At 42.9% G+C, this 26,322-nt stretch overlaps 2 protein-coding genes and 1 long non-coding RNA gene across 15 annotated transcripts in view; 2 read left to right on the plus strand and 1 right to left on the minus strand.

Annotated features, from left to right (window-relative positions):
• GOLM2 (golgi membrane protein 2) overlaps positions 1-13,579 on the plus strand; it is an 82,820-nt gene extending 69,241 nt beyond the window's left edge. For 2 of the 6 annotated variants that reach the window (XR_006060489.2, XR_006060490.2), the window contains 3 exons: positions 5,041-5,208; positions 5,588-6,998; positions 11,508-13,579. Coding sequence is in view for 4 of the 6 variants with exons in the window: in XM_027972139.2 (XP_027827940.1) it covers positions 5,041-5,208; positions 11,508-11,575 (236 nt within the window). In the remaining 2 variants the exon portion in view is untranslated. The remainder of the gene's footprint in view (positions 1-5,040; positions 5,209-5,587; positions 6,999-11,507) is intronic. The other 4 variants (XM_027972139.2, XM_027972141.2, XM_027972142.2 and 1 more) reach the window with 2 other exon arrangements.
• LOC114115667 (uncharacterized) overlaps positions 1-21,768 on the minus strand; it is a 56,338-nt gene extending 34,570 nt beyond the window's left edge. For all 4 annotated transcript variants that reach the window (XR_009601319.1, XR_009601320.1, XR_006060494.2 and 1 more), the window contains exons 1-3: positions 21,102-21,768; positions 19,722-19,863; positions 7,038-12,194 (exon numbers count right to left, since the gene is read on the minus strand). This is a non-coding gene — a long non-coding RNA (uncharacterized LOC114115667). The remainder of the gene's footprint in view (positions 1-7,037; positions 12,195-19,721; positions 19,864-21,101) is intronic.
• A 525-nt stretch (positions 21,769-22,293) lies between these two features.
• CTDSPL2 (CTD small phosphatase like 2) overlaps positions 22,294-26,322 on the plus strand; it is a 77,843-nt gene continuing 73,814 nt past the window's right edge. For all 5 annotated transcript variants that reach the window (XR_006060491.1, XM_042252879.1, XM_015097240.3 and 2 more), the window contains exon 1: positions 22,294-22,427. The gene's annotated coding sequence lies outside the window, so the exon portion shown is untranslated. The remainder of the gene's footprint in view (positions 22,428-26,322) is intronic.

Genomic DNA, 26,322 nt, shown 5'->3' on the forward strand with positions numbered 1-26,322 from the left:
TCATTTGCATTTCCCTCGTGACTGATGACAGTGATCATCTTTTCATGTATTTGTTGGCCACTTATATGTCCTCTTTGGAGAAATGTCTATTCAAGTCCTTTGCCTATTTTAAAATTGGGTTGTTTTCTTTGCTGTTGAGTTTTAAGCATTCTCTCTATCTTCTGGACACTAGATCCTTATCAGGCATGTGATTTGCAAATGTCTTTGTCTAGAGTTTGTCTCTCACGCTCTGATAGCCCGACAACACACAAGGTTTAATCTTGATGAAGTCCAGTCCGCCTGTTTCTCTTCTGTGGTTCATGCTTTTCGTGTCATGTCTAAGAAATCTTGGCCAAATCGAAGGTCATGTTCTCCTCTAAGGACTTTATAGTTTTTGGTCTTTTTTTTTTTTAAATTTGAGGTATAACTGACCTTCAGTATTCTATTGGTTTCAGGTGTACAGCATAATGATTCAGTGTTTGTATACATTGCAAAATGGTCACCACAATAATAGTTTTAGCTTTCATATGTAGGTGTTTGGATGTGTTTTAAGTTAATATTTATATATGGTGTGAGGTAAGGATCCAGTTATACTCTGTATATGGGTATTCAGTTGTCCCAGCACTATTTGTTGAAGAGACCTTCTTTCTCCATTGAGCAGTCTTGGCATTCTTGTCAAAAACCAGTGGATGGCACGTGCATGGGTTTATTCTGGGCTTTGAGTTCTGTTCCACTGGTAGCAGATGCCAGCAGCACACTGTTCTGATTGCTGTCACTTTGTAGTAAGCTTTGAAATTGGGAAGTGTGAGTTTTCCAACTTTGCCCTTTACTGTAAGATGATTATTCTGACTTTTGGACTCTCTGACAATTCCATCTGAATTTTAGGATCTGCTTGTTTATTTCTACTAAAGAGACAGTTAGGATTTTAATAGAAATTTATCAACTCTGTAGATTGCTTTGGGGAGGACTGTCATCTGAACAATATTAGGTCTATTAATCCATGAAGATAGGATGTCTTTCCATTATTTTAGGGCATCTTAATTTTTTTCAGCAATCTTTATAGTTTTCAGTGACAAATCTTATGCCTCCTTGGTTAAGTTTATTCCTAAGCATTGTGTTCTTTTTTATGTTACTGTTAATCAGGTTGTTCTCCTAATTTTCTTTTCAGATTGTTTATTGCTAATGCACAGAAATATGACTGATTTTTTTTCCCTTGGCTTTTGGTTCTAAAATTTTTAATGCAAAATTCTAAGAATACGCTAATATTTGGGTTCATTTCAAAGATTAGAATGTATTCTATTTTCACTCTTTTAGAATCATAGGTATGAATCATTGTTTTTAAATATACTATAAAATATACCCATGTCCGATATATTAGCATATATAAACATACTTAAGTCAGTATTTTGAATATGATTCGAAAATCGTATGAGTATTTTACATCAAATACAGTTTTTCTTTTGCTTTTGTCCTGCCTGCGCCCGTTTCTCCCACGTCCCCACGCCCCTGTGGTTGAAACCTTCCTTTCTAGCTCGTAACGCACACTGATTTCTCCTTGTATAACTTTCTGTAAGTATATTGCCCAATAATTATATAATTTATACGTTTATACAAATTTATACATTTATATGGAGAAGGCCGTGGCAGCCCACTCCAGCACGCTCGCCTGGAGAATCCCATGGACGGGGGAGCCTGGTGGGCTGCAGTCCGTGGGGTCGCGAAGAGTTGGGCACGACTGAGCGACTTCACTTTCACTTTTCACTTTCATGCATTGGAGAAGGAAATGGCAACCCACTCCAGTGTTCTTGCCTGGAGACTCCCAGGGACGGGGGAGCCTGGTGGGCTGCCGTCTCTGGGGTCGCACAGAGTCGGACACGACTGACGTGACTTAGCAGCAGCAGCAGCAGCGACATACATTTAAATATATATAAATGCATAATTTTTGCATTGCTCGGCATTATACATTTTATTTATATGGTCATATTCATTCACTGTGAAGCTTGATGTCCCCTACTTGACTGGCAAGTAGCGAGTTTATGTTGTTGACTGTTTTTTTTCCTTTCTTGCTGTTTATCGCACTGTATATGTGACAACATGAGTTACTATTGTGGTCATACATTCTTGTTATTGATTTTCTTATTATCTCTTGAGTGTTACTGTAGTTGTAGCATGAACATTTTATGACTGAATTCAAGCTAGTCAGAACATCAGACACCTTTAAAATAAAAAGAGAAGAAACTTTGTAAATTGTTCTGTTGGAATATAATAGGAACAGGTTGACCAATTCTTTGATTAATATGCCATGTTTGATAATATTAGTTTAATTAATTGTATTTTGCAGTAACATTTTTAGACTAATTTTTGGTCTCTATTTCATAATTCTGATTAAAAAATGAAATTATTTTCTTGGAGGAAACTGTGTACCTTGAGAAACTCACTTGGTAACCACCAGGTTAAAATGTTTATGTACTTAAAACAGCAATTTCACATTGCATAAAGATGATTTAGCTGCTCCAGGCATTTTGTCCATAATATTACATATTAAGAAAAACAAAAGGTAGTTTTCTGTAAATCCCTTTTTTCCTTCTTATGTTGGCATCTTTTGCTTTATCATTAGAAGAAGAGAGAATCATAGCCACCAGATTGTCCTTTCTGCATCGCTGCCATCAGAAGACAGGTCGTCTTTCTCACAAAGAGCGTCTTTTCTCCTGCTGCTCTCTTTTCCTTCTTAACTCTTGTGTGTCCATTCATTTTCTCTCCCTCTCTTCTTATCAGCTTACGTGTCTATTGTATATGCCCAGCTCTATTCTGGAACAGATTTAAGATGATTCTCTGTGCTTTCTTGTTAGCCCCCTTTACTTCAGTTTCCTCTTGTAAACGGCTCCCCTCAAAACCCCTATGTGAGTATGATTTGTTCTTTAGCTATTTTTAGTTAAAAGAAAAACTGATTGACTTTTTTATTTGCTGTATAGCTGTTACAGTATTGTATTATTTTCGCATGTACAACATGGTGATTCAACATTTTTTTAGTTTCTACTCCATTTAAAATTGCTATAAAATGTTGGCTGTGTTCGCTGTGTTGGGCAGTGTGTCCTCGTGGCTCACTTACTTTATACGTGACAGTTTGCACTTCCTACTCCCCTATCTTGTGCTTCCTGCCTGTCTCCCCTCTGGTAACCACTGACTTGTTCTCTGTACCTGTGAGTCTCTTTCTGTTTTCTGATATTCTTTAGTTTGTTTTGATTTTTAGATTCCACGTATAAGTGATAACATAGAGTATGTATCTTTCTCTGACTTACGAAGCATAATGTCCTCCAGATCCATCCATGTTGTGGCAAATGGCAACATGCCCTTCTTTTGTATAGTTAGTGTATGTCTCATAGCCGCACACGCCGCATCCTCTTGATCCGTCTGTCCTCTGGCGGACATTAGGGTGCTCCCACAGGATGGCCACTGTGAGCAGTGCTGCTCTGAACAGGGGGGTCCATCCACCTTCTTGACTCGGTGTCTGCATGCTCCTCAGGTACACGCCCAAGAGTGGGATGGCTGGGCCACGCGGTAGTTCTGTGTTTAGTTGTTTATGGAACTTCCGTAGTGGCTGCACCAATTTACATTCCCATCAGCAGTGTACAAGGATCCCTTTTCCACCACACCCTTTCCAGCCTTTATTATTTATAGGCTTTTTTATGATACCCATTCTGATCAGTGTGAGATGATACCTCATTGTGGTTTTGATTTGCATTTCCCTAATTAGCATTGTTGAGCATCTCTTCATGTGCCTGTTGGCCATCAGTATGTCTTTGGAAAAATGTTTATTCAGTCCATTTTTTAATCAGGTTGTTTGTGGTTTTGATATTAAATTATAGAAGCTGTTTATGTATTTTGGATATTTTCTGATTGACTCTCTATTCAGCAATTAAAAATATATTGGCCTAATGACATCGTGAGCCATCTGTGCAATTGACCAATACCTCCATGATCCTTTCTCTTTGAACTTAACCTTACTTAGCAAGCAGAGGAAGCTTGTCTCATTGCAGTGTGAGTTTCTAGAATATAATTCCCTAAATTTTAAACCTATCACAGAGTCTTTATAATTTCTAAAAGTCTTAAATCATCAGTAAGTTAATGATATCCATATTTTAGGGATTGGAATAAAATTTACTTTTATGCTACTTAAATTTAATGTCAAACAGAGTTTCACTTGTGTTTGGGAGTCAGATCTTAGTTTGCGTGGCATCTTTATTTTCGATGTCCATTTACTGAATAGCTTTGCGCAGCACATGTTACATCTATCGCTGTTCTTGATTCCAGTTACTATGTGTGCGAGGTGATAGCCTTGTGTAGGTCAACTTTCTTAAGCCTCCCTGTCGTTGACTTTCAGAAGTCTGGTTTGGGAAATGGGAAAGAATAGATCAGAATTACTTGGGATGTTTCTCAAAACACACACTACTAGGGATTCTAATAATTTACTCTTTGCCGTACCTCCTTGGAAATGCATGGCTATGGTGAATCACTATTGCTGAAGAAACTTAAGATAGCTCACCAGTATGTTAGTTTGTCTTATTTTCCAAAAAGAAACTGCATGGTTTCTACAAGCCTACATGGTACTCATTTATTCTGATAAGAAAAGTTATCAAAATTATCCCTGGAAAGTAATATTTTATAAAACAAGAAATGACTACAGGTTTCATATATGTATTATGTCTACTCATAAAATTTTTGGTTCTTCTCCTAAACTGTTAAGTTAGACAAATACTTTTATCAGAGAAGTTGTTGGTTATTAGGAAAACAGTTTTGAAAATTGTGCCCTTTTCTTTAAGAAAACATTCAAACCTTAAGTAGCAAGTACTGAAGTTAATACACGGGAGCAATTCTTAAAATTATTTTCAGTCTTCATTCTTATTTCCTTTTATCTTAAATAACCTTCAGAAAATGTATCTTTTTTTATAACCGTATCCTGAAAGTTGCCGGGGTTCACTTGTCTGCTTTCTGATCTCCCTCCAATATAGGTCCCTTCTTTTCTTCTTTCACTCTTGATTTAATCCTCTGCCTACTTCACAGGCCGATTCTTTGATGAGAATGAATCCCCTGTTGATCCGCAGCATGGCTCTAAACTGGCGGATTATAATGGGGATGATGGTAACGTAGGTGAGTATGAGGCAGACAAGCAGGCTGAGCTGGCTTACAATGAGGAAGAAGATGGTGATGGTGGAGAGGAAGACGTCCAAGGTGAGCGTGGGCCTGGCCTCCATGCCGTGACCGTGAAACCCACCTCCTAAATTTTTTGGTTGAATTTGTGTAGAATTTTCCCCACTTATTAGCAGTACGATCTTCATACAGAGAGGTATTCTGTGCAGTTTTTCAATTCTATTTTGAAAACCATTTTATGATAGTGGTATTTACAGATCTTTAAATGGATCATTTTAATTGTTTTCATTTTTAGTTATTATGTTACATGTTTTAGTGACTTTAGTTAATTTGAAACTCAAACACTTCAGAAATTTTAGCACTAAATTGTTTAAACTGGCTCTAGACTTTACCTAAGGCAAATACTCCCAGAAGATAATTCTTTTCCAATTTCTCATCTGAAAACATTTCATCATTCTAGGTACAGATTTTGACCAGACAGCCACAAAGGGAATGGTCTCTTCCACACTGAAGATAAGATTATTTCACTAATGATTCAGCAGAGGAAGTCTGGTTTTAAAATTTTTCTGAGAGGTTTAAAGTTTATCCTTACCAGTTTGTGAAGACTTGTCTGTTTTATGTTTAATACACAGATTCAACACATTCCCCTGTTAACCGTGTCCCTTCTGATTTTAACTTAGTGCAAGCCCAGAATCCGCCCGTGCACGCACCCTGCCCATGCATGCATGTCCGAGTGTGCTGCTTATTGCGAGTTCTTAGGCCTGTTTTCTGCCTGCTTATCATTTAGTAGTATTTCTGGAGCTTTTTCTCTTTATAAAAATTGATTATGAAGTTAATGTGTGATGTATTCAATTTTATAATACATTGCATGAAGTATTTTTCAATGTAACCTGCCTTGATTTCTTTCTTAACTCTTTTTAAAGTAATTAAATTTTATTTCGGTTCCTGAAAAGAATTATCTCTGTAAAACTCAAGAAAATATAGTTGTCCTAGAACGTTATATATTTAATAGAAAAAGGGGAACTAGTGGCGCTGCCTTCCACCGAGGCATCACTTTGATAGTACAGTCTAGTGTTAGAAGAATGGTGGTTGGGAATAGAAAGAGATTTATGGTTATACAAGGATATATCCATGAGAACTTCTCAAACACGTTTTGGTATCATTGAGAAAATTGTGCTCATCCATTTTTCTAGTATCATCTGTTTTTCATAAATCTTACTGTTTCTTTCTCGTTGCTTTTGTAATCTGTTTGGATTATATTTATTTGCAATTATTGTAACGATGTCTTAAGGCTTTCTCATGCATGTATATCATATCGCCAATTAGCCTGTAAGCTCTTGGAAGGCAGGAGTTTCTTTCCATTTATTTTTCCATCTATTTCGTTCGCGTCATTTTCTGCCTTCATTTTCACACCCCCCAAATAGCCCTTAGCACCCACAGGACCCTTGGTAAACGCTGCTAACTGGTCATTTTGCGCCTGTCCCACTGAGCTTTTACCCCTGTGACCGTGACTGGCTAACAGCCCACTAGCTTCCGGTCTTACAGCCTCGCTTGGTTAGCTTTAAGCACTCTGCTCTCCTGCCAGCTCCTGGGGCCGTTCTGCCGTTTTTATTAGCGCCGTTTATCTCAGCGACCTTCGCGCCCACGGCCCTTCCCGGTGCCGGCTGCAGGGCCCTCGCTCGCTGCCTTTCTGCCTTCCGCGCGCCCGCCCGCTCCCCGCCCTCCCGCCCCGGGTCCTCGCGGCCGCTGCCCCCTTCGGCCCCGGCCCTCCGCCACCCCGGCCTTTCCTCCCGCCGGGAGATGAGTGCCCTGATTCTGGCGCACACGGCACGACCTGCGGTGCTGCCCGCAGTTCAGGAGGGAGGGGACGGGTGAGTGCCGGGGCTTCCTCATCTGCACGTGGGTCTTACCTGAGCAGGGCGTTGCCATCTGCGGTTTTTTTATCCCGTTTTGAGGCTCAGTAGATGAGAGCGGCGGCAGGATAGGGCAGCTTCCCCGGGACGACGGCACCACAGGGGCGGAAAAATGCCAGAGCCGCGCTCCAGCAAACGCGGAGGGAGGAGTGTGTGTGAGCTGACTACCCGGGAATATTCCGGAAACCCGGATAACTTTAAATAGGTTTCAGAGAGTCTCTAGATATAGTATTAGCTGTCTAAAACGTGGGAGGGAAAATTATGGTTCTTCTCTGGCTTATCAACAATATGTACTTCCAGTGATTACTATTACAGTAGTTAGAAGAATTCATCCGCAGATTCCATGTGGAAATAGTAGTTGGGTTCCCGGGTCAGGTTGCACGCGAAGCCAAAGCCGGCCGTAGACGCGAAACGCCGCTCGCCGCGGAGCCGGGAGCCAGGCTGCGTGTCGCCCTTCGGGTCTTTTGTGCTCGCTCGGCCACCGTTTCTTCCTCCGCCTGGGAGCGCGTTGAACTGAATAAACAGATGGCCCTTCTCAGTTCTAAAATGTTGCGGTCACATTCACGGTGGAATCACTGTATACAAGTGTTAGGGATAAATGTGTTTCCTATCTCAGCATGCCTAAACCAACATCTTTCCCCAAACCCTGGAAAGAAAGTGGGAACTTTATGCCACCACCGAAACTCTGCAGGCAGAGATGTCAAAAATTGAAGCTTGCGCTTTAGAAGCACTTGAACGTTCCTCCCATTAGGGGCCCGCTCTACTCTCCGTAGGATTAGGAGCAGGTGTTTTGTTTGTTGTTTTTTTCAAGCTGTTGTTGGCTCCCTTGTATTAGAGATTCTACCTGTGGGAGTGAGGTTCTAGCTTCAGAGGTTCTAACTAAGGACACCGACTTTGGTCTCTGAAATTCTGAATTATGAAATGCAGGCTTTGACAGCGTCTCTAGCTCAGCTGGTAAAGAATCCTCCTGTAATGCAGGAGACCTGGGTTTGATCCCTGGGTTGGGAAGATCCCCTGGAGAAGGGAACGGCTACCCACTCCAGCATTCTGGCCTGGAGAATTCTATGGACTGTATAGCCCATGGAGGTCGCAAAGAGTCGAACGCGACTGAGCGAGTTTCACTTTCACTGCCAGCAGGGAGCTGGAGCAGCCAGATCTCTCTCTGATGTCTGTCGCTGCATGTTGGTCCTTTGGGTCAGTACTGCCGGCAGTGTTTCCTGCAGAATTAAGGGAAGCCTGTTTTCCCTGTATTTACAGTCCCGGTTTGATTTTTAATTCCTGGTTTCCTGAAGCATCCTGACTGAGAGAAATATTTTTTTATTTACATTGCTAGAAACATTTTTTCCCAGTGAAACAACAATGAAAAAGTAACTAAGCGATGAAATCCGGAAGCACTGCGCACCTGCGGGATGGATGCTCCAAGCCATTTTTATTCCAATGAGGACGTGGATGTTAGATTCCCTTTCCTCTCTTCTCTAACCCTATAGAAGCTCCATATTGCCGAATAGATACGGAGTGCACACCACTGAGCAGAATCCATAGGGCCCAAATCCCTGGATTCTGGAGCCAGACTGCTTCTGAATCGCAGCTCCACCGCTTACTAGCTCTGTGACCGTGTGAATTACCTATACCTCTGTGCCTCAGAATCCTCAACTGTAGAACAGGGATAAATATAGTTACCTAACTCAACAACTGTTATGTGGATTATATGATTAAAATATTTATCCAGCACTTAGAATAGGGTCTTTCACACTGTAAGCACTACATAAGTGTTTGTTGAATAATTTAAAAAAATAAAACAATTACAGAATTTTTTCCCCTGGTTTGCATGCTTTACAGGACAATCGCATTTTAGCCTGTGTATTAACCTGTACATTTTAATGGAGCCTCACTGCTTATTTCCCCAAGGCATTCTTGGTTGGTAGAGCTTGCCTTTTGGAGGTGGTCCTTTCTTGACTCAAGAGCGAGTTTAGAAATTATTTGATAAATCATAAGTATCTTTATATGAGTCATTTTATGTCGCTGAGTTATTTACAGATTTGCTGCTTTGTAAAATGAAGTAAAATATTAGTCCATATAATTATATTTAGTGGCTGTTCTCCTACATCAGATCTGGTAATTTCGTTGTATTTATAGAGAAATGCAAAGGAGCTGTCGGCAGAACGTGGACTCTGGTTAGAGCGGCTCCACCGGGAGTGAGCGCGAGTCCCTGTAGATGCTGGCTCGGTGTAGGAGAAGGGCAGGCGGAAGTCCTGAGATCACGAGCAGCAGTGTGAAGGCACCATGTTAGAATGTGCTGTGAAGCATAGATTAGTGAAACCAGCAGATCCCTCCTTGAGTTTACAGAGGACCTTCAGAAGTGAAGGCTGCCTTCCTATGCGTTAATGTGCTTTGAAGCAGGAAAAATAGTTGCTATCCCTGTTCTACCAAGAAGGTAGTTAGGAGTCTAAAGAGGCTTAGGAATAAGATCAAGTTTGTTAAGTGCCTCAGCCAGGACTAGAATTCAGTTTTTCTGTTCCCATAACTTTGCTCTTGTTTTCTCTTTACAATTATTTATTTTAAAGTCTCAAAGGTAATCTCATTTTTCCTTTTCACAATTTTCCTGTTAATTTTCTAGAAATTCTCCTTTATATAGTAGCTTTCCCCACTGCTCTGTGGTGATTGTTTTCGTCTAGTTGCTAAAATCCTGAAAGATGTGTTTATAGCCACGTAGTGGGTTCCCATAACATGGGTCTTAAGGAGAGCTTTGCACAGAGGTGCCTGTGATTATTTCTCTTTCAAAACCAAGATAATTTCTTAAAGTGCAAAGAGTTCTTTAATAAGAGAATGATTAGTATATTTTTAAAATACAAATGTGATTATGGATATAATTTCAGCCTTTGCAAATAACAGATTTGGGGTTATCATTCCTACTGAATTACAGTACGTAAAATATGAGATCAATTTGCGAGAGCATGAAGAACGGCCACCTGCAATTCTAAAAGAGAATTTCTGTAAAATTAACGGGAAAGTTACTGAAGGGTGAGAGAAAGTTGGTTTGTTTGGCATTGTTAATGACTAACTGCAAAGAAGAAATAAGAACATGTCACTGTGGAAAGTTAATACATCGTGCGTGCACTGCCTGGGGAGAAAGGGATGGCAGCCCGTCCAGTACTCTTGCCTGGAGAACCCCACGGGCAGGGGAGCCCGGGGGCTGCGGTCCCTGCTTGGCACACCGCCTGGCACATTACGTGCACAGCGCCCCCAGCACAGGGCGTCTTTCCTGAGCAGAGCGCCGCCGCGGAGCGCCCTGGAGAAGCTGAGAGGAGGGAGCCCGTCCGCCACAAGGAACAGAGTGGAGACAGCCACAGTGAACGTGAATTCGGAGTCCGACATCTAAGCTGCTTTAAATTTTATTTCCCAGTTATGATAGGAATACTTTCAGTCTGTCAGAGACTAATCTATTGGGTAATTGTAACTGAACCAAAAGGTAATGAAAGTTATTTTTAAGGCTGTGAAGGAGCCAAAAGATGTCATTAAAAACCATGTACTAAAAAATATAGAGCCTCTTAAGCTCTAATTAAAATACTAACCTTAATACTCTGAGCAGTCTTATTTCAAAACCTGAAGATAGAAATAACTATGAAACTAGAAGGAAGATTGTTCTTGGTAGTCAAGCTGAGGGTAGGGAAGTGAGGGGTGACAGCCAAGGACCCAGAGAAACCTGTCGGTAGCCAAGTAAGTCGAATTCTGAAGCACTATAGGAAGTCGTTTGATACAGCTACTAAAAGTGACTGTGAGGATGTTAGTGTCTGGTTATATTTTATAATACTTTTTTCTCTTTTTTGGGGGGGTCAAGAAAAGTTTTTTTTTAGTTAACACACTCCATTTTGGAAGTTGCTGGTAAGCTATTTGGAGAGGAGCAAAGAAATTCACTAAAATATGGGGGTTACGAGTAACTTTTAGTTTCCTTTTATTTTCTAATTTTTACATGATGGTTATGGATTAATTGTATTATTAGAAAAAATGTTTGTTTTTTAAAGGCATGAAAATGTACAGAGAACAGTCGCTCTCAAAGCGCTGGAGGACTGACTTCCGTGTACCTAGAAACGAAGCGTCAGCTCCTCAGCGCTCCCGGCCCCGACGGCTCTGCCGACCGTCCGGCTCTGCTGCTCTCATCTTCTTTCCCCATCTTGCTTTCTTCCTCTCTCTCTCCCCTCCCCTCCTCTTCCCCTTCCTTTCTTCCCTTCCTTTGCTTGTTTCTTCTCTATCATCAAAAGATCTGTTAAAATTAAGTGATCTTCTAAAACAGTTAGGGACTTTCCACTCATTAGCGGAGCATCTTAAGAAACAGCAGTACCTACAGAAGGTGTGAGATAAGGAACAGAAACCGCACGTGGGCTGAAGGGAAAAAGATGCATTATTTGACTGGATTTTTGCAAGTGATTTAAAACCAACACTCCTGACCCCTGATCATTTTCCTCCCAGACGATGAAGAGCGAGAACTTCAGATGGGCCCTGCAGACTACGGGAAGCGCTTCAACGACGCCCTCTGAGCCGTGAAGGGAGACTTCAGAGCGCCTACCGTGCTGTGAAGCGGAGCCATCTCTCCTTCGTCGCCTTTGACTTCTGTTGTAAAGATCAGTTGTATCAGTTGTGAAGATACACTGAGACAGATTTAAGGGAAAACTTTAATGAAAGAATGTACCCGTGTACATACGTGAACTTTTCATATTGTATTATTAAAGCAGAGACTCCTGGAGTTATGTTACAGTTGAGCCAAAAACAAAGGAAGGAAAACTTTAATCCTTGCATTTACAGCAAACTAATGTATGTTTTACACTTGATTGAGCCTAATTCTTTCCACAAATAGACACACAGGAAAAACGGTTGTCCCATTTATATGCTGCGCAGAGCAGAGCCAGTGAGAGCAACGACTCAGCTGAGAGACGTTTGCGCCCTGATCTATTCTCGCTAGCCCAGCAGGTGTTCCGTGCTAGCCACTCTTCTCATGCTGTTCAAGGAGTTACACTCAGAACAGTTTCAGAAGAGAGGGGCACCTGAAGCCAAACACTGGCGGCAACGGGCAGACGCCCTCCTGTTCCCGTCCCACGCGAGTGCTGGTGTGTTTGGTAGATAAGCTTTCAGCTGAGGCCTGATGTGAGCGGAGAAAACCTGCAGAAACGGAACAGTATCGACGAGTTATACTTACCTTACTTCATGAAATTGTCAAACGCATGATTGATGATCTATTTTCTATTTTTATTTTTTCACATAATATCAATACTGTTTAACTATAACTGTTACTGGCTAAAATTTTTATATTTTCAGAGTTAAAGTTGGTGAAGATATTAATGATTTAAATGCCAGATTCCGAAAGAGGCTAAATCATCCTTGAAATGAATTTTCAGTTGGTATTTCAAAGCTTCTCTGCTAGTTTTAGTGACCTTATTTGACTAGACTTTTTCAGAAGTATTAAATTAGCAGTTTTAACAGGTTTTTATTAATGCACAAACAGAAATACAGTGAGGTCTATAGCCATTTTATTAAAATAGCTTAAAAGTTTGTAATGAAGATGGAGAATCTTTCTATCTACTTAATATGTTAGTTAAGAGCCCATAAACCTCATATTTGCTAGACTTAAAAATTATTTTAAATGCATTTGTCTTTTTTGACACCCTTCAGTAGAATATGTAAGCTAGCTAATCCTTATTTTCTGATTGAAGGCACTTTTAAATCTTATCCCCCACCCCCTAAATAAAAGGTTTTGATCATGAGAAGTTTAAACTTGTTAACTCTATTTTTCAGAAGGGCTACTGTTAATTGCACATGGACATGAGATGCTTTTCTTTTACCCCCCTATAACTCAGGTTCTAGTCAAAATTCAAACTTACAGAGGTTAAAAAAAAGATTGTTCACTTATTGGAGGTGTAAAAATTCTTAGATCTCTGTTTAAAATTATTTAGCAACCAAGAAAAGATGTAGTGATTTACTAAAATTGTTTTTTCTACCCTATCCAAGTAAGTAATTCATGCTTTTGCTGTGAGTAGAGTCAGGCCTATAGTGATAGTTTGCAACATTTTTTAAAATGGAGTTAAAGGGAAGTGATGTCTCCCTTCTGGAAGTTAGGGTGGGAAGATGAACCTAAAACATATCCCTAGTGACACTTTATACTTAAATACTGTGAAACATTTACAAATGAAAACCATGAATGTCCTGCCTTAGTCCCTTTGTCATAAAGCAATCACTTGGTTATATAGTAGCTATTACTTACACAGCAAAATCAGTTAGCAGTCCAGACATTTTATAAACTGAGAAACCTTGGATCAACTGACACTGCTTCTGACTGCATCAGCATTCCAGTGCTATAGGCCACTATGCGAGCCTCTTACCCTGGCTCCAGTCTGTATTAGACCTCCTGGTTTCATACTGTTTTACTTCTGCCTTACAGTTTCTGTTTTTTAAATGTATTTTTGCCCTGAATTCAGTGTTAACTTGATGGAAACTCTGCTTTTAAAATCATCACTTACTGGGTTCTAATAAATTAAAAATTAAACTTGTTTTCCTATTTTTCTGATTCTTATTCATATACAACACATTTATTCCAACATAAACAAAAAGTTCCAAGGTTCCAAGTTCTATAAAGTTCCAGATAATCAGATTTTCATATAACTGAAACAGTGCAGTTGTGAGGCTAGAGTCTCATGAGCAAGGATAATAGAAACGAGGCTAAAAGCAGGATGGAAGGGGTAAGACAGGGAGAACCGCATAAGTTCAGGTTAGCTGCTGCTGCTGCTGCTGCTGCTGCTGCTGAGTCGCTTCAGTTGTGTCCGACTCTGTGCGACCCCATCGACAGCAGCCCACCAGGCTCCCCCATCCCTGGGAGTCTCCAGGCAAGAACACTGGAGTGGGTCGCCATTTCCTTCTCCAATGCATGAAAGTGAAGAGTGAAAGTGAAGTCGCTCAGTCGTGTCCGACTCTTAGTGACCCCATGGACAGCAGCCCACCAGGCTCCTCCATCCGTGGGATTTTCCAGGCAAGAGCACTGGAGTGGGGTGCCACTGCCTTCTCCGGGGTTATTTGCTACTGACCCAATAAAGAGAAAATGCAGATATAAAATATACATGAAAAAAATGGTTCCAGAGAAAATGTGAATATGACTGCAAAGTCACTTCTCAAACATAGCCCTTTATTTAAAAGTCTTAAGATTACATGCTCTTTTTGACTTCTCATTAGAGAAGGGGACGACGGAGGATGAGATGGCTGGATGGCATCAGTGTCGCGATGGACGTGAGTCTGAGTGAATTCTGGGAGATGGTGATGGACAGGGAGGCCTGGCGTGCTGCGATTCACCGGGTCGCAAAGAATCGGACACGACTGAGCGACTGAACTGATAACAAAATTTGCGAGAATATGAGGGTAGAGAATTTAAAAAAAAAAAATTTATGAGGCAGACAGTCACTTTCCCTAATGGCTGACCTTGGAAACTTCTTTCACATATTTTACCATACGGCTCCAAAAAGGCAATGTGACATGAATTCATGTTCAAAGTTTAGGTTATTGAGTCTTAACATCACATGTGGGATGTTAACATTCAGTTCTAACTGGACTACATCTAATTCCTTTTAAATGATACCCCTCACTAAGGGTTCTAGATGAAAATTAAACCAACTATCCCAGAAAAAATGACGGGGCGGGAAGGGGGAAATCGCGTGGTCCACGTAAGCAAACGCCTTCGGGGTAAGTTCCTCCTGGGCTGGAGGACGGCTGAGCGGGGACTGAACACCGGCGGCCCTGCGTCACCGCCCTCGTTGCTGCTCTCCGCTTGCTCGTCATTCTCTCAGGCCAGCTCCCCGCCCCAAAGCTCCGAGCAGGATTCCCGGAGGTCAGCGGCTCTTAGTTTTGCCCGGAGAGACGCTGCTGCTCCTCCTTCCTTAGATCCACATCAGAAACTCTGAGGGAAGGCCGACTTCTGGTTCTGGCTATGACTTGGTAACTTACTAGCCCTCCTGGATTAGTAGCAAGTAGGGAATTGGACAAGATGTTGATACATTAAGCAACTGTTTGCAGGTAGCACAGACCTGAAACTTCTCAGAGGAGAAACTCAAGCAGTTGAGCCCCACAGTCACCCTGCTCCCTGAGGTGTAAAGAGGCTGGAGTGCAAGCCGAGATGGAGATCACGTGGGGAGCAGCTGAGACGCTGGAATCTGTGGGGTGGGGCGTCCGAGAAGGAAGCTATTTAGAGAGGTGGCCTCGGAAATCCATACAGGGGTCCCCAGAAGTCCATGCCTGAGGACAGGGTATACAACCACAGCAAGACCACCAGACGCTTAACCGAACACAGTTGCGACAGAGATGAGAACGGAACAGAGATACCCAGGCCAAGCAGTGCTGGCAGCAAACAGTGCTGAGGGGCGCTGGGTGTCTGGGCCTCCGAAGGAGGAACTCTCCTTAAGAGCAGCGTATCCAGCTAAAACGCTAGAAAGACTGCGCTTCAGGAGTGTGAAGACCTGCCCCGGAGTGAGCCCTACTGTAGACAGCCCTAGCGTGCTCTGACACGACTGCAGGGGAGTCACAGTGTGGGGATTTGAGTCCTGCCAAGTTAGAGCTTATGAAACGCCTTGCTCTCCACAGATCTGAGCTAATGAAGCATAAAACCAAGCCTACACTCGCTTAAGATGGCCATCCAGGAACTGAAGTGCTGGCTAGAGTAAGAATCACCAAGCTTCAGGAGGTCACAGAGTTCAGAATCGCTACAAGAGAGACACAGTACTCAGTATTCAATTTAAAAAATTACTGGATATACAAAGACAAAATTGTGATCCATAGTTAGACAAATTGAGATGGCCTCTTTTACTGTTGTTATTTGATAATGCATGTTCAGAGATTAAATGAAAATATGAGTGAACAGAGAATCTTAGCACAGAAACAAAAGCTATAGACACCTAATGATAGAGCCTATTACACAGAGTGAAGTCAGGGAAAAACTACCGTATATTAATGCATATCTATGGAATCTAAAAAGATGGTACTGATGAACCCGTTTGCAGGGCAGCACTGGAGATGGCAGACATAGAGACCAGACTGTGGACACGGCAAGAAGGGGAGGGTGGGATGAACGCAGTGCACACCATGGAAACATACGCATTACCGAACGTAATAGTAGAGAGCCAGTGGGAATCTGCTCTATGACACAGGGCGTTCACTCCGGTACTCCGCGACAAGCAAGGAGGCTGGGATGGGCTGGGAGCTGGGAGGGGGGTCAAGGAGGAGGCAACACGACGGCACTGGACCTACGGCTGATTCACGTGGGTGGAAACCAACACGGTAATGTAAAGAGACTGTCCTCAAATTAAAAGTGAGTTTAAATAAACACCTAATGAGAATCCCAGAACTGCAAAGTGCAGTGACTGAAATGAAAGATCCACTGGACGGGTTAAACAGCAGATTGGAGGTGGCAGCGGAATGAACCTGAAGACATACAAATGTGGTTTTCTGTATTTGGAAAAGGAGGGCTGAAATGCTGAGACCCTGAAATGTGAATTTGGAAGTCATTCTTCAAATATTTATTAAGTCCTCAAGGTGCTATCCACCCCACTCCCTAACACATAAGCCTAAAGAATCCATCATGAAAGAGCATGGATCATTCTTTCAGTTCCTTCTGGAGCGGAGAACTGTTTTGAGTACTAGGGATACAACAGCGGCAGTTGCTGCCTTCATGGGACCTGCATGGCAGAGGGAGCAATAATTATTTTCTATACTCGGGGATAAATGCTATGAGAAAAACTAGATCTGAGTAAATAAATGATGATGGAAGAGTGCTATTTCAAACAGGATAACCAGGGAGGGCCTCTCTGAAGATGTGGTGTCAGAACAAGCCATGTGACTATCCTGTGCAGCACTGCTTGATAGAAGCATAATGCAAGCTCCCTACGTAATCAAGCACTTCCTAGTAGCCTCCTCGAAAACAGAGGTGAGGGAGTTCCCTGGCAGTGGTTAGGACTCCATGTCTTCACTGCCAAAGGCCCAGGTTCAATCCCTGGTAAGGAAACTAAGATCCCACAAGCTGCATGGAGCTGTCAAAAAAAAAAAAAGTGAAATTCTGATATTTAACCAATATGTCAAAAATATTACCATTTCAACATGTAATCAATAAAGAATGTTGAGATGTTTTATATTCTTTTGTACTAAATCTGAAATCTATGTATATTTCATACGTACAGTACATCTCAATTTGGACACTAACTTGTCACTGGAAATATTTGGTTGGCATTTAGAGTTTATAAAACTTATAGTTGAATGAGTATATCTATGTATTCATGCCCAAGCATACTTACAACAGACTTTACTTTTTAGGGAACTTTCAGGTCGATAGCAAAGTTGAATAGAACATAGCAGAGACCCAACATACCGTATTGCTACACACATACACAGAAACACACACACAGTTTTCCTCACCATCAACATCCTGCACCAGTGTAGAACTGTTTCAATTGATAAACCAACACTGACACATAATTATTAACTAAAGTCCTTAGTTTACGTTAGGATTCGCACTTTGTGTTGTAAATTCTGAGTTTGAACAAACGTATAATGATACGTGGACTTCCCTAGTGGCTCAGAGGGTAAAGCATCTGCCTACAATGTGGGAGATCCGGGGAGATCCGGGTTCGATCCCGGGATCGGGAAGATCCCCTGGAGAAGGAAATGGCAACCCACTCCAGTACTCTTGCCTGGAAAATCCCATGGATGGAGGAGCCTGGTGGGCTACAGCCCATGGGGTCACAAAGAGTCGGACACGACTGAGCGACTTCACTTTCACATAATGATATGTAATCACAACTGTAGTCTCATATAGAATAAATCCACAGCTCTAAAAATCCCTATGTTGCACTTATTCCTCCTCCCTTACCCGGAAACTCCTGGAAATCACATATCTTTTTTACTGTCTCCAAAGTTTTGAGTTTTCCATAATGTCGTATAATTGGAATCATACAGTATATAGCCTTTTCAGATTGGTTGAACTTAGTAATATGCATTAAGATTCCCCCAAACCTTTTCAGGTACATCCACTGGATCATCAAAAAAGCAAGAAAGTTCCAGAAAAACATCTATTTCTGCTTTATTGACTATGCCAAAGCCTTTGACTGTGTGGATCACAATAAACTGTGGAAAATTCTTAAAGAGATGGGAATACCAGACCACCTGACCTGCCTCTTGAGAAATCTGTATGCACATCAGGAAGCAACAGTTAGAACTGGACATGGAACAACAGACTGGTTCCAAATAGGAAAAGGAGTACGTCAAGGCTGTATATTGTCACCCTGCTTATTTAACTTCTATGCAGAGTACATCATGAGAAACGCTGGGCTGGAAGAAGCACAAGCTGGAATCAAGATTGCCGGGGGAAATACCAATAACCTCAGATATGCAGATGACACCACCCTTATGGCAGAAAGTGAAGAAGAACTAAACAGCCTCTTGATGAAAGTGAAAGGAGAGAGTGAAAAAGTTGCTTAAAGCTCAACATTCAGAAAACAAAGATCATGGCATCCAGTCCCATCACTTCATGGCAAATAGATGGGGAAACAGTGGCTGACTTTATTTTTCTGGGCTCCAAAATCACTGCAGATGGTGACTGCAGCCATGAAATTAAAAGATGCTTACTCCTTGGAAGGAAAGTTATGACCAACCTAAACAGCACATTGAAAAGCAGAGACATTATTTTGCCAACAAAGTTCCATCTAGTCAAGGCTATGGTTTTTCCAGTAGTCATGTATGGATGTGAGAGTTGGACCATAAAGAAAGCTGAGCGCCGAAGGATTGATGCTTTTGAACTGTGGTGTTGGAGAAGACTCTTGAGAGTCCCTTGGACTGCAAGGAGATCCAACCAGTCCATCCTAATGGAGATCAGTCCTGGGTGTTCATTGGAAGGACAGATGCTGAAGCTGAAACTCCAATACTTTGGCCACCTGATGTGAAGGGCTGACTCATTTGAAAAGACCGTGATGCTGGGAAAGATTGAAGGCGGGAGGAGAAGGGGACAACAGAGGATGAGATGGCTGGATGGCAATACTGACTCAATGGACATGAGTTTGAGTGAACTCCGGGAGTTGGTGATGGACAGGGGGGCCTGGTGTGCTGCGGTTCATGGGGTCACAGAGAGTCGGACACCACTGAGCAACTGAACTGAACTGATACCTTTTCAGGGATGCCCTGGTGGCTCAGACGGTAAGAGTTCACCTACAATGCAGTAGACCTGGGTTTGATCGCTGGGTTGGGACGATCCCCTGGAGGAGGGCATGGCAAACGACTCCATTATTCCAGCCTGGAGAATCCTCATGGCCAGAGGAGCCTGGTGGGCTACAGCGCATGGTATCACAAAGAGTCAGACAAGACTGAGCGACTAAGCATACATCTTTTCATGGCTTGATTCCATTTTATGAATGTACCACAGTTTTTTTTAATACATTTACCTACTGAAGGACATCTTGGTTGCCCCAAGTTTGGCAATTATGAATAAAGCTACTATAAACATTTGTGAGCAGGTATTTGTGTGGACATAAGTTTTTAGCTCCTTATAGTAAAAATCATAAAATTTACTGTTATACACTCACACTTATAGGGGCTTAAAATGTATAATTCAAGACTTCCGTGGTGGTCCAAGGAAGTCTTAACCTTGTCGGTTAAGAATCCGCTTACCTATGCAGGGGACATGGGTTCAATTCCTGGTCAAGGAACAAAGATCCTGCATGCACGTCGATCAACTAAGCCCGAGCGCCTCAACTACTGAGCCTGCGTGCCACAACACGGCCTGGAGAGTCTGGCGCAGCAACGAAAGATCCTGCGTGACGCAACAAAGATTCCATGTGCTGCAACTAAGATGCAATCCAGCCAAACAAACGAATACATTTTTAAAAGGTAAATATATATTCCATATACTCTGGAATAAGGGGTCTACTGACTCTGAAGACTCCAGATACTTGTATTAGCTTACTTAGTGAACATGGCAGTTCATTCATGCTTTCATATAACATAGTTTTGAAGAGTTTAAACAGTATACATGCCACTGGCTTTCTCCATTTTTTCCCCTGTGGCTAACGCTTTGCATCTAAATATACTTCACATTTTTTTAAAGTGCAAAATTTTAAACTTTTATTCTAAAATCTTCAACAGTATTGGTGCTGAAGCTTAATGACATTGACAACTGCCACTCAAGAAGAAAGGAAAACACCATAAATCTCATTTGATCTTTAGATATTCCAGAAAAAGGGCTAGTAGAAAGAGAGCACTGTATGTAAATAATGTTGAAATGTTACTATAAGTTAACAAATAAATTATAAAACTTACTGTTAAATAAAGTGCAAAAGTATTTAGGTTTACTACCATCAACCTTTCTAACCTTAACATCTAAACAGCAGTAACACTGCCGTAGAACACAGCAGGATGTGGTGTAATGATGAGGAGGAGGACTTGAATCCTCAAGGCATTTATCAGCTGCCTGAAATCGTCTCTGGATATGGTGTCTGTTTTTCCCTTTCTCTTCCTTGCTTTAAAAAAAAAATTTCAGTGTTTTCAACTAAAGAGTGGAGGGACTAATATCACCTGCCTATCTCTGTTGGGAGAATCAAAATGCATACCCAAGGCTTTGTAAATAGCATATTGTATCAATATTTACGTTATAAGAGCGAAGATCTGAAATAATTACTACTTGAAATTGTTCCAGAAATATTTCCAATTTTAACTTGGTGTAATAGACATTTTATTAATCAATTGGGGTAACTGCTTATATTCTATTGCTTTCCATGTACACACTAGATAATCAACAACTATTTGTTGATTTTCAATTCGTTTCTCAGGACTCTTACATTGTGAAGTATTACCAGTTCTGCACGCTGTATACCACCGCTCTCAATAAACGTCGCAGAGCATTCCGGTACCGGGAAGATTTAGGATCCAAATGAATCCTGAGTTCTGACAGACACGATCTATAGAATATAAGGCTTTCAGGAGACAACCCACCTGCGCCACACTTTGAAACAGCACCAACCAGATTCAGAAGGTTCTCTGCCTACCTCTCACCTCAACTCTTCACCATCTTCCGGGCAACTCCTGTATCCCTGCGGCACGGGACCACCTCCCCCAGCGCTCAGCGCGCCCGCGTCTCTGGACTTTCCCTCTCGTCTGCTTTACTTAGGTGTTCAGCCTTCGTTACATCGTCTCTTCACGTGTCACTCAGACGTCGTCTTCAAGCCGTTGAGACCTCCTAGCCCGTGTCTCCCCGGTGCTCTTACGACGCCCGTCATTGTCCCACAACGCCTCTCAGTTCTGTTTCCTTGTCGGGCTTCTTCAACAGACTGTGAACTCTCGAAGTGCCTGCCTTGTTCCCTGTCGCATGCCTGGCGTCTGCACGGTCCTAACAAACGAAGCGTTTACAGGACGCGTTTCTTGACGGAACGACGAGCGCGGCCCGGAGCTTCACGCGCAGACCACGCTCCTCCCGTCCGCACGCTTGGTTCGCCGCCTCCCCACCGGAACCGGACCCCCGCGCGGGTCCGCGCTCCGCCGTGAGTCCGTCAGCCCCCTGACCCGGGCCCGCGGTAGGAGGAGCCCTTTCCTCAGGACGGCCCGCCGCGCGAGGCGTGGGCTCACGTGACCCCCGAGCGCCGGCGGCGCCCTCGAGGCGGCGCGCGGGAAAAGAGCACCTTCCGGGACCGGCCGGACGCGGCCCCGCCGCGGCCCGCGCCCCGCCTCCGCGCGCGCCGGGCCTGCGCCTCCGCCGCCGCCGCCAGGGGGCGCCGCCCGAGCCCCGCCCCCGGGCGAGCGCGCCCCCTCGCTGCGCGGAGGCGGTTCCGTTAGCCGCGGGGGGAAAACCGTCCCCGCGTCCCCGCCTCTCCGCTCCCTACTCCCCCTGCGACCGCCGCTACGGAGGCCCCGCACGCTCAAACATCCCGCGCGCCGGCGGGGCCCGGCGGATCTCGTCCTCGCGGCTGCATCCGGCGCCGAGGCCCTGCCGTCTGTTGGCGCCAGGAGCTCGGCGCCCGAGTTTCTTCCGGCCGCAGGAGCTCCGGCGCGCTTCACGGAAGGAAAGTTGTCTCGTGGGGCGTGTCTTCTGCCCCCCCGGCTGCTCCTGGGTTTCTCTGCCGCCGGGGCCGCCCGCATTCCTTCCCTCCCTCCGCGCGGGGTCGCGGCGGGAGGGGGAGCGGGCGGGCAGGGCGCCTGCGCGGGGCGGCCGCGTTCCATCCGGGTCCCCGTCCGTGCGGTGCCGCAGGTCGGTAGGCGGGAAATGGCGACTGGCTGAAGGAGCTGGTTCTGTTGCTGCTGCGGGCGAAGCGGGAAAGACACCACGCGCTGCGCAGCCGGGGCCGGCGCCGGCGCCCGGGGACCCTTCTCTGTCGTCACAGTCAGGTAATCCCCCCGGCCCGGACGCTGCCGCCGCGCCCGCCGCCGCCCGCCGCCTCTCCGCGGCCGTCTGCCCGGCTCTCCTCCCCTTCGCGCCCGGGCTCGCCAGCGGCTCCGGCGCCTGGGGAGGCATGCCCCGTGGGCGCGCGCCCGCCCGCCGAGTGGAGCCGCTCGCCGCTGCGCTCTCCCCCGGGAGCGGCGCGGAGCTCACTTCCCGCCCGCTTCAGCGCTCAGGCTGCGGCCTGTGTGGTGGCTTCTGGGCTTGGGTTTCACTTTGCTCCCCCCGCGCACACACCCCGATCTCACGTCTCTGGTCCCCAGACCCGCGGTCCCGCCCGGTGTCGGCTTGGATCTGCCTGCCGAACCTGGCCCCGTCTGATGTTCTCGTTGTTTCATTCTTTACGGTAGGGTGCTTTTGGAGGGGGCGTTGCTCTCAGTTTTTAGATTCACCTTGTGGAGACCTGGAAGAAGAGATCTCACGAAGCACTGTTTGTCTGCTGTTAAAATGTGGAGTTGACATTGGTACTTTTTAAAACCAGAGCGAAGGCCTCTGGTTTCTGTAGTGGTCAGTTAAGGGTGAATCTTCCTGTACGTAGCAGTCTACGCTTTCTTTGGGTAGTAAATGCCTGTGTAGATACTGACTTTTGCATTCTTGACTAGAATTCCGTGATGAATAGTTGCATAAGTCAGTCGTGTTTATTTACTTCTCACTCTCGTGGTGGCTGGATGTGTGAAGGGTGTTAAGTACTTTAGAGTACCTTAGGGAAACCTACCGAGATACTGCTCGTAAACTGCGCTAGGATCTTGAGATGTGCTTAGTAGCTGTTCCTCCAAGGCAGGGATTTACCTTTCCAGTGCTAATAAGGCAATACCAAGATTACTGCCCAACATAAGTACACAATCAGTGACTTCAGAGATAGGTTATCTTCGTAGTTTTCAGGTTGTAGGTTTCTTTATATACCCTCTTCCCGTTCTTTGCCAAGTTTTCGTTTGTTGTCCAGCTGTTATGCTTACAAAGCAAGGAGATGGCTAGTTAAAGCTACTTTTATTCCTTTTTGTTATTTTCCACATTGCAAATCAGTTGTCCATAAAGAGAAATAACAAGAGGCTGTTGGTGTTTCTCAGAATTGTTTTTCAATCTTGTTTATTTTGGGGCCTTTGTAATTTTTTTTAATTTTTTTTAATTTTTAATTTTTTTAATTAAATTAATTTTTCAAATTAAGTTTTAAAAATGTGGTTTACATTACACATCATTTGATATTTGTAACTCAGAGGCTTTCAGCTCTCTAGGTTCAGTTTAAAAGATTTCACTATTGTTTGCATATTAGAATTTCATTAATAAGCAGGAACACACAAACAGTGTTATAATTGTCATTTGGTAGATTTCTTCCCAAGGTCATAAAGAAAGTCAAGGTAAAATGTAGCTCGTAGGTGAAGCAGTCTTTTAGGATTGAGTTGAACTTCATACTTATCTTAAAAGCAAAAAGAATAGGGGGTGGGTAGTGGAGGTAAGGGCAATTGGATACTTGCTTAGTCGGTTTGTTTAAACAGCCGGGCCAGATATGTGACTTAGAAGGATATAAAATAAAGTATTGGTCTAGTGTAGATTTTGTCTGGTCACTTAAGTGACCTTTTTTGTGGTTTATAAAGCATTAATGTTTTAAATAAAATCTGTGGTGCAGATAGGTGAGTGTGCACTGTATGTAGACTTTGCTTCAGGAGCTCTTCCAGATTGTTCTAGCTCTTCATTCATTCCGTTCTTTTAATAATCTTTTCAGTGTAGGTTGAAAGGCTGTGAAAGCTCTTAAGTGGTGTAGTCCTTAACCTTTGTGAACTTGTGACTGTACAGAAATTCTAAATAGGATTGCATAGAAAAAACAAACAGAATCGGTTTATAATATTTGTTTATAATGTAACGTTCATAGCACTCTATATAGTGTCTCTTGGACATTCCATCTGAGCTAGTAATGCTATTCTTTTTTTCGTGGTTAAGAAATTCAGAATTAGGGGTGTTTTATCTTTCCTCAATTCATCTAGCTGATCCCATGTTTGAGATTTTAGGTCAAGAGGATTCTTCATGAGATTATTATACAGCAGAATCCATCCAATGGCGGTTTTTAAAAAAACCTTCGACCTGTTGTTCAGAAAGGATGTTCTAGACTCTGGACTTGTAACTGTAGGATTAACTGCAGATCGAATGAACTGGTATAAGATTACCTCATTCGTAGAGTTTTGGATTAATGTGATAAAGAACAAAGTGGTTTGTCAGAATTGGGAATAAACCGTATCTAACTAAATTTGTAATTTACCAAATTGTTGCACATGCATAAACTGGAAAAGACACTTTAGTCATCAGTCCCAGGTGTGCTGGGAAGACCTCGTATGTGATATGCTCTAAGTAATTCTTTTGGGTGCTTACCTGACCGTTTTAGCTGGATTGACTACAGGGGTCATTTGCTCTTCTTTGAAGATGAGAAGATTTAACAGAGGTGGGACTTAAGATGAATCCATACAACTTTTAGTTTCCAGTTTACATTTGCTATGACACGTATATCTATGCCAGACATACATTCACTACTGAGTTATGCCCACGTTAATTTTTACTTGCAAGGCTAGACTCCGTGGGTGACTGCGTGCTTTAACTTGAGAATAGCCAATGCCAAACTCTGTGTCTCTCCTTTGTGTTACGGAATTCTTTCTACAGTGTTTTGTTTAAAATTACAAATTCTCTGGAAGAGATGCTTTATAAACTATTGCCTTTTATTGACAGTATTAGCGCAGATTAGTTTATCAAAGAAATTTGCTGATAGCACCAACAGGATTCAGAGGCAATGGAACATAGAAGTGAGCTGTGGTCAGGAAAGGTGTGGTGTGTCAGAACAGTAAGGAAGAAGGGCGTGGGGGGAGTACGGTTATAGTGAGGAACGCGGGCTTCTTGGGGTCTTTTGAAAATCTTACGAATCTGACAGTAATGAGTGAGACTAAGAGTGGTCCCAGGAAGAACTGTGAGACCTTGAGGACAAGCATGGATCATAGATGTGGCTGGCCCTTCTATTTACCTCATCTGCAGGTCCCCCATTTATTACGGTAATTTTAGAAAAGAATGGAGGGGAATACTAAAATACTATTGGAGAAAAATCAGTGTTGTGAAATATTTACATTAAGAAGTCTTCAATATAGCTGTAAAATAAGGTCACAGTAAGCCATTTAACTCTATTAGTGACCCCATGTTTTATGATAATTGTAGGCTCTCCTATATTCATTTCGAGAAATTATAGAAAAGGAAGTTTATCTAGATAAAACATGAATCATCAGCTGTGCTTTGACTTGAGGTTTTAGCAGTCAGGTTTTCATAATAGCATAATAATTGTAGAACAAGGAAGTGTGTTTATTACTTTGAGTAAAGCAACATAAAAGTGTGCTGGTGGAAGGCATTTGAATAGTTCGGAAATAATCGGGATTACATTTAGTAATAGTGGCTTATATATAGTTTAGGAAGAAGATTTTCTTGGACTAAATACTTCTATATGGAGGAATTGAAAACTAAAAAAGCAGAGCCATTGCTAAAAATAAACAAGAAAGGGAGATTAAGAATCTGTTAGTATCATAACATGATATTTTAAGTTTCTCCTGTTGACCAGTTACTGTTGAAGTAGAAATTTAAAATACATTTTGTTAAAAGAGTGTAATATTTGTTAAAAATTTACAGGACCAGTAAGTATCTTTTCAGTTGAGGAAAACTATGATTATGTGTTTCAGTAATAATTGCTTTCTTCCTGATGTTCCCCAAATATGTATGATTATCCTGTTGAGTTGAAAATGATTAACTTCTTACTGACCTTACAAGTACCTGCTTTAGTGTATTTTGTTAAATAAGGTAATTATAAAATATAATCCTTTA

This window comes from Ovis aries, chromosome 7 (genome assembly GCF_016772045.2).
Source record: "Ovis aries strain OAR_USU_Benz2616 breed Rambouillet chromosome 7, ARS-UI_Ramb_v3.0, whole genome shotgun sequence".
Classification (NCBI taxonomy): Eukaryota; Metazoa; Chordata; class Mammalia; order Artiodactyla; family Bovidae; genus Ovis; species Ovis aries.